Source organism: Ruditapes philippinarum, unplaced genomic scaffold, assembly GCF_026571515.1.
Source record: "Ruditapes philippinarum isolate M1 unplaced genomic scaffold, ASM2657151v2 ctg658_1_1_1_1, whole genome shotgun sequence".
Taxonomy (NCBI): Eukaryota; Metazoa; Mollusca; class Bivalvia; order Venerida; family Veneridae; genus Ruditapes; species Ruditapes philippinarum.
The window spans coordinates 1-14,692 of NW_026865455.1; the positions used below are offsets into that span (position 1 = coordinate 1).

At 29.3% G+C, this 14,692-nt stretch overlaps 1 protein-coding gene across 1 annotated transcript; it reads left to right on the forward strand.

Annotated features, from left to right (window-relative positions):
• Window positions 1-4,727: 4,727 nt before the first annotated feature.
• On the forward strand, window positions 4,728-7,450 carry LOC132729097 (uncharacterized). The gene is made up of 4 exons (XM_060714839.1): window positions 4,728-4,784; window positions 5,810-5,885; window positions 6,613-6,760; window positions 7,325-7,450. The coding sequence occupies exons 1-4, from the start codon at window positions 4,730-4,732 to the stop codon at window positions 7,412-7,414; spliced, it is 369 nt and encodes a 122-aa protein (XP_060570822.1). The 5' UTR covers window positions 4,728-4,729; the 3' UTR covers window positions 7,415-7,450.
• Window positions 7,451-14,692: the final 7,242 nt, after the last annotated feature.

The window sequence follows — 14,692 nt, forward strand, 5'->3', positions numbered from 1 at the left end:
TGTAAAGTTAGGCATTTAGTTTGTCATTGCCATTAATTAGGTTCAAATGTAGGGTCTCGGATAATTTCCCAAATAAGATGGCTATATTTTTTATAGAAATCGATGAAACAAGTTTAATAGGAACAATACCGTCGTCTTCACACACACAAACATTAATAACGGTTTTTTTGTATCAGTTATAGGAATTTTGAATTGTTACATGATTTTTTTTTTGCGATTTCCATTGCGAATATACAAACATCAATGTACGCAAAATATCTTATAGATATTCAGTTCTGTATAGTGTATCAATAATTGCACTATTTGTGATTATGGAAGCAAATAAAACACAAAGCACAAAGCATTATTATGGACAAAGCATAGACACTAATTGAGCTATTAATTAGAATTAAATATTTATTGAGTTGTGATATTTAACTTAATAAAACTATCTTTAATCTTTTATTTTGATTATTGTATTCCCAAGTTTGAGAAATGAAAACCTAAAAGATATTTCTGAACTATCAAGTTTTAACTTTATGAACTACTTATTAGAATTGTGAAACCCCGAACTACTAAATTTGACTCAAAAACTCTTATTTTGATCGGCTGTTTCCTAATTGCGGCTCCGTTTACAATTATAGGAGAAAGTAACTATAATTTATTATTCAAAAATCTAATAAATAGGTGTTATAGAGGCTTAACAAGGAATTTGTACAGTCAAAATTAAGAGAAACTTTGACTTAGGATTTATACTATCCTTATATGGTGTTAAAATGTAATGAAGACATAATTGCATGTATTTATAATTTAGATTTAGTTTTTCCTAATAAGGACTTAGAAAAAGTCGACTTTGGACGTTTTCAGTTTTAAAGTAAGTCATAAAACAATATTGCAGATGATACAAATTATACAAAAAGTCACAGCATAAAATCCGATAAAATTTGTACTCAGAGTGAATACCAAACATATGTTGCATTTGATTTATGGTCATTATATGAAATATCCATAAAATTACAAAACATCACAACTGCTTTTAATATGTTTTTAAGAAAGTAAGTGCAACGACTATCTAATCAATTTCCATCTATCATCTAGAGAAGATGGACATAAAACGTAACCCAATAGAGAGTAGAAACAAAGTAGAACTGAGTTTAAATAATGAAGCATAACAATGTTGTATTAAAAAAAAACATTTATATGATATTTTAATTATAGTTTGTTTACTATACCTGTAAGTCCATGCCGTTCGCATAAAGTGGCATATCGCCCTTCTCTAACTTTTAACCTAAGTTGTTTTAATACAAAATAAATAACTTTTCATCGTACTATTTGAGGTCATGTAGTCAAATTAAAAACCTTATTGATAAAACGCTAAGTCAAAAAATTAATATTCCATTTTTTGTCGTATTAAATAATGTCGACCAGTCATGACTTTATAGATTCAATAATATAGAAAATAGATATATAAATCTTTTCCTTACAAATCTTAATATTTCTCACGTTATTTTGCCTTGCATATCTTGTTTTATTAAAGCTTTTAAGTTTCTCCAATTTGTTAATTATAAGATATATTTGACACGAAAATATCTTTTGTTTCATTTAATTTTATATTAAATGAACAATTGAAAATATAAGTTTCATACGTTTTCATAATTGTGAATTTACTAAAGCATATACCCTTTGTAAGCCTTTTCTTATGTATTTGTGATGATCGTTATTACTACAAACTTTCTAAGTTCTGTATCGTATTGTATGGTATTTCATGAGCCACTTGTTTGAGTAATTGTTTATATATCTAAAAATCTTAGCTATGAGTAAAATGAACATTTTACTAGACATACCATCGTCCTGATAAGTCATTTATAAAACCTGATCAAAGCAAATTCTCATGAAAAATCGTGACAGAAAGTATTTTTCATATTGAGTAAGATGTGCTTTAACTGATACGTTCAAATTTTAACTTTGTTTATAAAAATAATGACATCATATATAAAGCAATAGAAAATATAATCCTAATAATATATATCATCTAAAAAAATTTAAATTCAAGCTACAATCTTAACACATACATTTCTTATATGAAAACATTTCATTAACTAACTTGAAACTGTATGAATAATGAGGAATTATGACAGTTTATGGCTTACAAGTATACCATATGACTAAATTTATTGCTTCATTAAACCTTTACTTTACATTTAAACCGTCTCTAAATTACTTTCCGACATAATCTGTCTGTTTAACACTTAACTGTCGTTGACTACGTCATTTAACATTTTCCTTTATGCCAATCAATGACACAATTAGCTAAATGGAACATATTTTAGAAAAGTTAGAGAACGAAAATCTCAACAATATAGAGTTTAATAGTTCGCTGTATTTTATTAGGACACAAATGGCATCAAATGTAATATATTTACGCTGTTGTTTTCACTTTAACTTTCTGGTAGCTCTATGTGTAATTACAAAACACATTTATCAACAAGACACGTAGTCTTACATTTTGCTTAAGTGGATAAATAACGTAAAAAATATGCAAATATGTAAACGATACGGGGAGGAATAAACTGACAGAAGTAATTTAGTTAATTATTAAATGAAGAAGACAATATAAATTGAAAACACCCACATATAGCCACCAAGGTTTCAGTAACGAGGTTGATACATCTTTCATATTTGAACTTATAGCATTAATATTCTGTAATGTTATTTGTTGACCTTTGTGGCTTTGTATATTTTGTTAGTGCTTTGTGTCTATGTATAAACAAGAGATTTCATTTGTAGCACATTTTCATGACATTTCATGCTATCATTTGTGTTTATCAAAGAGTAAATCTAAAACACAAATAAGTCACTTTTGATGAATCAAAACATGACAAGTAGGCTCTTTCATAATATTACCATTAAAGCCTTCAATCTTTACAATTTAATTTTTTCAAATGTCTTTAAATAAAAAACGTAAACATTTGATACATGTATACCTTTACATGATAATTTTTATATATTGGACATACCATTTATACAAAACAATAAAATAATCATTTTTACTATATTTAGCAAAGAGTGAAATACAAATAAAATTTGTTGTCTAACGTAACAGAAACTTATACATGTGTAATTAATAATTTATCTTATTGTTCTATTAATGATTTGTTCTGTTGATTAACAGATTTGTCATAAACCTTTGCCAACAGGCCGAAATAGGTATTTTTTTCAGCAGATTTTAGGAATATTGAGTTCAAACTTTCATAGTCGGTAAATTGTCCTAACACTTCAGATAAAGATCTACTTTATATAATATTTTGATTCTTAAATAATCAAGTGTTTAGAAATGTAGGTGTGAACTTCTTTTATCGTTTGATTATTTAGAATATTAAAAGCACTACCTTTATGTGCTATTACATTTCTATCCATTTGTAGACATGTTGTTGAACTCACTAAAACTTCTTTTCAGCCAAGGTACATTTCAAAAATCAATAACTTTTACAAATTTGAATATGATCACCTTGTTTCATTAGCACACAACATATAGATTATTTGACTTATAATGTTATGATACGAATGTACATGAAAGTCAATTAATATAAGACTTTAAACTTAAGGGAATAAATGTGCACCAATTTAGTATAACACTGTTGGGTTCGATTATATACGAGTGACAACAAGAGCTGTCCGTAAGACAGCGCGCTCGACTTTTTTATTGCTTGCCAATAAAAAAAGTTTTTGCAGTAAAAGGCAATACAAGAATCTCTGTATTTTTAAAGTGAACAATGGCCATGAGCATTAAGATATTTAGTGAAGAATTATTTTACTGAATTGTGTGATACCCTTACAGCAATGTTTATATGACATAATTTATGGTAAAGTGAACAAGTGGATAGGAATGAATTTTTTTAGATTTTTTAAGTTTTTTAGTGCTTGCCTATAATACAAAACATTGACAGTTAAGGGCCATAATTCAAATAAAATCTTTGACAGAATTACCTTCTCCTGGACATGTTTGGGAATCATGATTGTAAACAAGTATTCCAACTTTCAAATTAATATCTCAAACAGTTCAGTCAAAAAGTGGACTGGTACTAAAAACTTAACCAAGATTCTAAGTCGATAAAAGGCCTTAATTTTAAAACAATCCTTGACAGAGTTACCTTCTCTTGCGTACAGATGGGGGTAATGATGTGAAATAGCATTAAAAGTTTCAAAGCAATATCTCAAAGGGTTAAGGCAATAAGTGGATTTTACCCATATTCAATGTATTTTCTAAGTCAAAAAAGGTGCATAATTCTGTCAAAAACCTTGACAGAGTTATGTCCTCTTGTCTGTTGATGAAGGTCGTGATGGTAAACAAGTATGGTCAGTTTCAAAGCAATACCTCCAATGGTTTTGAAATAAAGTGAGGTGGTACAAAAAACTTAACCAAGCTCAATACACTTTCTAAGTCAAAAAAGGGCCATAATTCTGTCAAAAACCTTGACAGAGTTATGTACTCTTGTCTGTAGATGGAGGTTATGATGGTGAACAAATATGGTAAGTTTCAAAGCCATACTTGTAATACTTCTGAAATAAAGTGGGGTGGTACGAAAAACTTAACCAAGGTGTGACGCCAACGCCAACGCCGACGCCGACGCCGACGCCGACGCCGGGGCGAGTAGGATAGCTCCCCTTTTCATAGAAAAGTCGAGCTAAAAAAGACCTGATAATTGTGTAAGTGTAATAATTATAATAATCTGACTCCGTCACTTTTCAGATGGCTCCATCTGCGGGAAATGCAAACAAATCATTGGAGATGAATGCAGTTGAAGGTGCGTCTCGGAACAACACGTTAACAAACAAACGTGAACTTTTAACTTTTACTTATTTTGAAAGTATTTTAAGCAGTACCAATAAAATTGCACGCTTCCAGATAATCGAACATTGTATACAAGGAAACTTAGAACAAAAATGTATCCAATGAATAAACACAGTCCATATAACGCTCATTGTATGCAAAAAGAGAATTTAATTATTTTATCCCTATATCTTTTCCGTATCAGTTTATGGCGAAGTACTAGTATTGTCATTTTGAAGATAACACATTTTATATTATGTGCGTAGATTACAAGTAACATATACGAGCTTAAGTAACTTTGTTAGTTCGCTACTGAGATTTATTATTTTACTTCCCTTTTAACTTCCATTAAATTTTCCATGAATCTAAATAATGTACTTTCTTATTGAGACTCCACCGTGTTTGTTTGCATGTGTGTTGTGCAATATTTAATCGCGTGATTTATCTACCATCTGATGTGTGTCTAGATCAATGTAAAACTAAAGAACATACGGTCACTCAGATTTCAAGAATTTCTTTTCTCCATTTAAAAATGATCTAAAGATAAAAAAAAAAGCATTGAAACGATTTTAGTCTAAACGAGTTAAAAAAAAATGATACAAGAACATCATCATTTTAAATTTGATATTAAGTTTTTTATTTCAGTTTTAAATGAATCTTTTTTCTATATCAAAAAGGGGAAATTTTTTTTTTTTTTTTGATTCATTTTAATGTGTCACAATTTTAAGATCAAAAGTCATAAAGAATAATGAACGAATCAACAACACATTTATGTATTTTTATTACTGATGATTTCATTTCCTGTAGGACTTGACATAGGTCTTTGGCCAAATTGAATGACTAACTTTCTGGAAACTTAACAATGACACCATAACTCTTAAGCTGTTCAGTTTTGAAAAAATGCATTTTGCCCTTGAAATGTTGTTTCATAAATTTATGAAACGCAATTTTCAAAAATTCATCTTCCAGTAAATATTTACATTTTGTATTGAATTACAGGAAAGGGAAACTTGCGTTTAGAATTCAATAGCAGATTGACAGAACTTAAAAACCTTCTTCCAGAAGGAAGTTCAAGGTAGGTGTTTTATATATCGTGTTATATATTTTCTTTTTGGAACAAAAAGTGTGGATCTATCAAATTACGTTTAATTCATAAGCTACGTGTCCTTGTTTAAACTGTTTCTTACGTTTCATATGTAACGGTCATTGTGTTATAAAACTTACGTTGATTTCAGCACGGCAAGTCGTATGTAAAATCAGTCTATTAAATGATTTGGCATTTTGTTCATTTATATACGAATGTTGTCACAAACCTTGTATACTCTGTTTGTGCTAATTATCATTTGAATATACTCACCAGCATTTATTGCAGAGATAAAACTTGTCTATATTTAATACACTTACACCAATGCACTGTTTATAGAGATACCAGCATGTAAAACCATGCCTATGTTTGTTCCTCTTCTATGAAGAGACTTGAAGAAAAAAAAGTTGTTTTTTTTGTTGTTTTTTTAAATGATAACTAATTCAATTCTTATTTATTCAGTGACCCAGTATTATTAAACCATTTTCCTTGATATAATGTAACGAAGACTGTGTTTGCACTAGTGAAGTTGATGGGTATTTAATGTTTGTGGGAAAATAACGATTACATACTATAAGTATATTGGTATAAACATTGCAACTAAAACTAGCATTCATTTTTTACTGTTATAGTTGCATTTAAACAGACATAATCTTTTTCAGTGTAACTTTAACTATCCTTATTGGTCCTTAATTCGTTTTATTGTCTTATATTACAGCCAACCGTGCCAAACGCAGAATGACATTTTATTGGAAGTGATAAACTACATAAAATGGCTTCAAACAGAATGCAGTCAAAGTCAAGAGATACAGAATCAACTTAAACGCCTTTTTGTTGATTTGATAAAATCGGCAGTAACATTGAAAGTAAACAGTGATTTCACAATTTATACAAGGATAACAATTTATTTCAGAGAGATAGATTTAAGTGAATGAAAACACTCTGTTTAATATTCTACATTTATAGAATGTTAAGATGAATGGTAACAAATTCATAGTATCATTAAAACGTATGATTCTGAAATTTTGTCCTTTGTTACTGAACAGTAATAAAAATGTCTACCATCAAAATATGAGTAATTGCATGGAAACACCGAATGTTCAAGATAGTTGAACATCCAGATAAGCAAAATGTCTTCTTTGGGTTATGTATTTTTAATGATTCAACCGAAAACACTTAATTTGCAAATGGATGAAGAAATGATCTTTTCATCTATCGTATATTGATCATTCCTCCAGTACATGTATCGTATGAATAGATGTGTTGTGAGTTGACAAACTATCAATTGTTATTTTTATCTCAAGAGTGAAAAGATTGCGGAATAGTTATACTATTTGTTTTACAATTTGTAATGTTGATGAAAATTTTAGTAATTTATGCACGTTTTAGATAAACATCGTCGATTCCATAATTGTATTTTTTAATTTCAGCGCTTAAAAGATCTAACAAAAGCAACAGTGGTTGACAAAAGCACAGACGGTAAACAGAACACCACAACATCATGTGCATATACGGAATGACATATTATACTAACTACGTATAAATAGACTCGTTCAAATATTTATAAAGCAATCTGCAAAGCAAAAATATGATTATTTTTACAATCACGCTAAATAGATAAAAATAATAATAACGGTAAATTAACTTTATTTTAATATAAGTCCTTCAATTGGATTTACATTTGTTACTTTATTACTTGATTGATCAATTAATATGAAGTGCATGTGATTCTTTATACTCTATACTGTTTTTCTTGTGTATGTTGACTGTCAAGTTTTATATAGTTCTTATCATTAAAACTTGATAAATGACTACGTCAAGTAAAAGAAAAATGTATCCATTTATTTATGACAAAGTTATATTCCGAACAATACGTTTGAAAAGCTGACAAGAAAGTCATTCAAATGATGTTAAGGTTAACATAATTGTTATTATAAATGTTATATGTTTATCAAGTGTTATTTTGCCAATGTTTTATTGCATACACACAATCGAAATAATAAAAAACATAATCGTTATTTTAATACATATTTGTCAATGAACGTTTCTGCAAATTATTTATTATTTATTTTGTCTATTTTTATTTTTACAACATTGATAACAATCCATTACGATTTATTCAGCTCTGAGTTAATAAATCAGAATTCTGACCAATTTAATTGAAAGTTCCTGTAACACAATTTTTATGGTTTAATATGATGCTCAAAATAAAATGTATCCATATTGTAGGTTCAAAAAGCAGTTTTTATAAAGACATCACCGAATTTAACTTTCATGTAAGTTAAGGGAGGTAATTAAAAAATTATTTTCTTTAAAGTTTAAGTCAAATTTAACTAATTTAACAATAAGAAATACAAGAGCATATATTTAAAAAATACATATAATATGCACAAATATTTGCAGTACATATTTTACATATTATTCGATTTTTGAAAATTGTTTTATTTGCATGATTATGTAGTGTTGTTAACCATTTTGATCGCAACATACAGGATCTTTAAGGAGACAGGATATAATATTAATAGAATAATTGTTTTTTCCACGTTTTTCAAATTTGCATTGAAAATCATGTTTGCATAATTTTATAATACCAAGTATAATGCAAGGCTCTCCGGATTCCTATTTTGATAATTTTAAATTGCTGAGGGCCCTTAAAAGTGTTCGCAAGACTGAGAATCTATGTTTCCTCCCTAGCAAACGTGTAGTTTACATATAGTTTTCAACTAAGAACGTGTATCGGAACTAGCACGACATTTAAAACTGAATGATGGACAATTTTATTCACAACGTTTCTTATTGTTATTTACAGCTTGCAATGGTTTTACAAATATTATCAAATGCCTAAATTGCTTTATATTAGGTTTAGAATTACAATGTTGATGTAATTTGATGAAGGGCCATAATGGCCAGAGATACCAATGATACCAAACTATAATGCTGTTTTTTCTTTATTCAGAACATTTCATTTATATTTAAAAGAAGTTGAATAGTATATAACTATTTGAAATTGCTTAGTCATTGTTTGAAAGCATCTATGTGCATTCTTTACCTTTTAATAACCTTTCGGCATTGTAGTTTCTGAGAAGAAGTTTTTAAAACATTTTTACCATACAAATCTATGCAAACTTAGTGAATCCCAGGAAAGGATCAGTGACATGACTTATATTATGTAGAGGTCCACATATCATTGCTTATATAAAATTCTGAACTCTTGGATTTTATTGTTTCGGAAAAGAAAGTCTAGTAAATGTGTTATCTAAGCTGTTTTTATTAAACACGTCTATGCAAACTAAATGATCCGCAGTTCAAAAACTTAGAGTGAAATGATATTTTATCACCTAACTCTTACAAAAGGTTTTTAAGTGTTACATAGCAAGGCCTAATTGGTCATAAATTAAATCAGAAAAAAAAATATATATATGCAAAGTTTGTTACATTATTGTTATACATTGTTACAAAAGTAACGAGTATAAGGACGTGTATGCATCTAAGTACTTTATTTTTTATTTCATTTTTTATCGCAATTTTTCCCATTGATTATTGTTGATAGGTATAAAATATGTTTTTGCATTAGTTATCTTTCAATGTGGGTAAATATATAAATTTGTGTACCTTTTAAAAATATGTTTTTTCTTTACTCTTTTATAATAAACATATTATTAAAGATCTTGAATTTATATATATTGTATATATGATTTTTTTGTACGAACTTTAACATGCATATTATGTTCTAAATCATGTAAATGCTCTTCAGTTAAGGAGGAAATAAAGATAATGAATGAATAATGAATGAATATCTATTCTCAAGGCTTTGCACTTACGCCACATGAAAACTAAGACTAGGCCAATAATTAGCCTAGGGGCATGATTAATATAAATCGTGGTCACATGCCTAAAGTTCTTTCTCTTGGTGCTGTACCTTTGCAAAGAAATTCTAAAGACTTTACTTTCAAAGTTTGTATTTAGGAGGAGGTTTTGCTTAAAGAAATTGGGGGTAACGAAGACTGCAAGTCTATGTTATCACCTCTAAACATTTCCTTCTCTGGTGGGGTTATGTAGAAGATTTACTAAATCTATCCTTTAAAATTTACTACATTAAAGACAAAAAATCATTGTTTCAATCTTGATTCAATATTTTCACTTTTTCAAAACTACACGTTTCAATCACCTTTTAACGAACCTTTTTTATCACTCACTATCTTTGGATACAATTTACTGTCTGAACAACTCGCGAAGCTTGGTTATTATCCACTTATTGTCTGCAACTTTTCGTACTTCAAGATGAATAAAACCTTCACTTGGTAGTTTGCTTCGTATAATTGATACGAAAACATGTTACTCCAAATTCTCATGCATTACCTCCAAACTTTTTCAGTGTTTTTGTATATTGTCGTAGAAGACTCGCAAACTTTCGGTTGTATCCTTAGGGTAAGCAACGTTCACAAGCCCCTTATAAGGCAGATCTATTATATTTTGTTTATTCCAAAGCTTTCCTTTAGAATTTTTATGACAATATCGTAGTTTTATTAGATTATTTCAGTCTAGCGATATCACCCCCAGCTTCTCCAGCTTGTCATTTTCATTTGCAGCACTAGAGAAAGAGTCCCAGAATTCCGTCCATTGTAGATTATTTCAATGAAAGGGGAAACCATGTTTAACTTTTATAATTTAGCAATTTGACAGTATTCTCACTCTTAATAAAGTTATTGTGAGACTGTGTTGCTCGTCAAAGAATTTCTGCTGCATTTTTATTTGATCTTCTGCCCGTTCTTGCTGTTGTTCAAAGAATGCTTGTTGAAGTTTCATCTGAACACATTTTTTTGTAAAGCTGATACTTGTTCGCCCGACTCCTCGTTTATAATATTCTTTGCTATTTTGCTTTTCAGGTCGATCTGTACATTTTTCAGTTTTAAGACTATAGACAAAGCACAAGCAAACAATACCGAATCATTTTCACTCCTTTGAATAAATTCACTAACGGAATCACCAATTGCACGCCTTACCTTTCCTGATCGAACAGCAAGCTGATCTATATAAATATCAATCTTAAGTTAAGTTTCATTAGAAAACTGCTCAAGTTTATTGTATTTTTCTGGGATTATGCTCTAAATACTTGTTTCTAATAAATTATTTCGTAATACCTTCTTAGGGAAATTGAAGTAGCATGTGCGCACGCTTTTCCGATATGGTTAGTCACCTATGATGACTGTGCAGATATTTATAAACACACAAACAAATCACAGTAACATTATTCAAATTTTCCTCAGTGGTCCCTTGAATTTATTCTATCTTTTTGTTCGCTTTTAAATTCCATTGAGAAACACTTTGTTCTGGTTACCTCTTCACCTTTGTATTCACGCATAAACACATTATAGGATACCACACATCACTGTTACCTTTGAACGAATCGAGCCAACTGTACGATTTGTGTTTTTTTTGCATCTCACAGAGTGTTCATTTATACGTTGTGAAAAAATTCTATTTTGTCGAAACTCTTCAAATTTTATTTCTCGGTTCCCGAGTTCCGGCGCCAATTTCAATATGTTGCAGCTTTTTTAAACGTTTTCCTTTTAATGTTTAGTACATTTAAGACAATAAAATTCACTTTTAAATCAAGATTTAATTTACACCTTAAGCACCTTTTATCGAACCTGTTTAACAATCCACTCACTATTCAACAAACATGGCAATTCACTTATATGGTGTTTCTTCCAGCCAATTTAAAGAGTCATGAATATAATTAAAAATAGGTAAATATCATGATATGGAGTAATTCATAAGTGAAATAAATTCCCACCAATATAAAAAAATACACAAGTCGTATGTTTTGGAGTAAAAGAAAATATAATAATTTCCCGCCAAATAAAAACAGACATAATTTCTTATGATAAGGAGTTATACAAACATTAAGTAAGTTACATAACTACATAATGTATATATATAATATGCAGGAGGTTTCAGCCATCCTTGCTTTAAATTTTTTTTATGACCGTACTTAACTGAATACTTGAAGGCTCTTTTGTACTTTGGTCTGACTTGTCAGATTTTACATCAGTTATAATTTGTCACTTAAAAATACACAAATTATTTGTTAAAATAACTATGTTTGCTGTGATTTCGTCTATGAATAAGTGTTTAAGTTTTTGGCGTTGATCATTACAACGGAAACTAAAATTAATATTCGAATGTAGGACAAAGTGATTCCGGATTATATATATATTGCTTTTTATACGGCTAAGTATTTAGCATACATATATTATTTTGGTTTTTAAAAGAGTAAATTAACTATACTTATACATATCTTACAATGTCAAAAATGAAAGATGTCTTTGAACAGCTGAAGTGTCAATCTAGACAACAGTAAAACAGGTAAATTAATGACTCAACGATAGGATTGACACTTTTAAGAAAGTTTACAACTTTCAATTATTTTGTAACTTGATACAAATGACAAATGTTCACTGAATCGTACAATTGTAGTTGCAAAGTCAGTACGAGTTATCCCTTATTGAAAATACAAACGTGCGAGATAAGATAAGAACTATAATCATTGCAGACACTCTTATGTTATTATTCCTTCCTGCATTCCCTTAACTTTACATTGAATCTACCTAAGTACTTTTACCATCATTACTATGAAAACACCTGAAAACAAACTTAGTTGAATGGTTAACAAACGCTAGGTAAACCTGTTTTCGACTCCGTTCCTTACTTTTTAAAACAAGAGCCCCACAAAGTCAGCAAAAGTCCAATATAAATTTTTTGAAAACTTTAAATTTAAAGTAATTTTTCAGTAACGGAAGAGATATCAAATAAAAAAAACTGTATAAAAATGTTTTATAAAAATGTTTTATCTTAACTATCCTTAAGATTCTATATGACCTGCAAGGGTGGAGACATTTCCACTCTAAGTGCATGATTCATAAAGAGTTTGCAGTTGTCTACTAGACCATTGACATCATCTACAGATATAGAGGCATGGTATTACCCAATATTGACCGATCAAAGGGGGACCTGATAAATAACAGTTTTGCAGAAGTTTGCAAAGTATTTCACAAAATAACGCTAAAATGTATTTTCTCATAAAAGACTATATTAACTAATGGTCTCAGAGGCTGGGTCCAAATTGATTTCAAGGGTTTTATTATGCCAGTTATTTTGTGGTCCACAAAATGGTGTTACATGAACAATTGTAAAGCTTCTAGCTATACAAAAAAATCAAGTCCTCGTCGTGGCTAAGTGTCCGCACCGTTGTCGAGACGAAAGAGAAAGTAGACAAATTTCGACAAAACAAATTGACAGAGAAAATGTTGAAATTGCACTGATGAGTTTATACATGATCAGTAATAAACAAGAATATACATTTCAATCTAAGTGCCTCTTGTACGGAGATTGTCTAAAACATTTATCACTTTTCTCGCTTCGAATTTCAAGTGAATGTATTGTCAACAAATTGTAGTAAAACAATCATATGTATCATATGTAACATGCATGGTGAATATATTTATCTTAATTAAATTAAATTCATTTTTGCTTTATATGCAGCTTATCTTCTTCAACTATATAAAACGGATTTGTCTAAATTCATAACAAATAAAATGACACACACATTCTTGTTGTTTCACGTTCCTCCACTTTTCCTCTTGGAAAATCCACACCGTATTGTTTAATTGTATAAGATATACTTTAAGTGAGGTAAAGAAATACGGCTTCCATCAAACTGCTGTGCTTTCCAAGCGCTTATTGCGGGCACAATTGCCCAAGTAAAAATACAATTTACATAAAATACAAAATTACCATGTCAGATACATTTTATTCGATGATAATATGTCTTTGCTTCATGAAAAATATTTAGAGATGTTTGTATATGATACAATATATTAAAAGTAAATGTGTTGTCATTTGTATCTAACTGGCAAGGCTCACTTATTCTTAGTTGTTTGTTGAAATCATATTCCACACTTCCGGGTATGTATGTATCAGATGAACCTTATTTCTTGTTGGTATGTACCTTTAAAATTCTATATCAAGTACAATTTTGTCACTCATAATATTTAAATATCATTAGATAGGCCTTACTTTTAAGGTGGATTTTTCATGTATGATTATTTCCTAATTAAAGCCTTGATAATTTCAAAGTTATGTTGTGCTAATATTCGTACATTGTGAAAAATGATCAAGTATAATTGTTTGTTATCCTGAATATTATTTCACCGATCACTTTCCATTTCACATTTTTATTACACTATATTTGCGAAGTTTATAAACACTGTCCTTATGTCACATATTTGGGTTACACTATAGCACAGTGTCTCAACAATATATTAATATTTTGATTGAAAATAAAACGATTTCAGCATTTCAGTATATATATATTTGTAATTAAAGCTCAATGTCAGAAATATAACATTTCTGTATATAGCTTAGTGTTGAATTTAGCCTAAAACAAAAACAGTTAAATAAAAAATAAAACATCAAAAAGCAGCAACAATACTTACAACAAAGAAAGATCAAGCCAATTGTAAAAAAATGGCTTGACAGGATTCACACATTTAAGAAATTTTATAACTTTCAAATTATTTTTAAACTTGATACAAATGACAAATGTTCCTTAAATCGTACAATTGTAGTTACAAAATTCAGTACGAGTTATCCCTTGTTGAAAATATTAAGCTGCGAGATAAGTTAAGAACTATAACCATTACAGGCTGGAAGCGTTATTGTGTTATTATTCCTTCCCTTACATTTATCTGGAAGCTAATAAGTACCTTTGCACAATTTGTTCTGAATACTAGGTC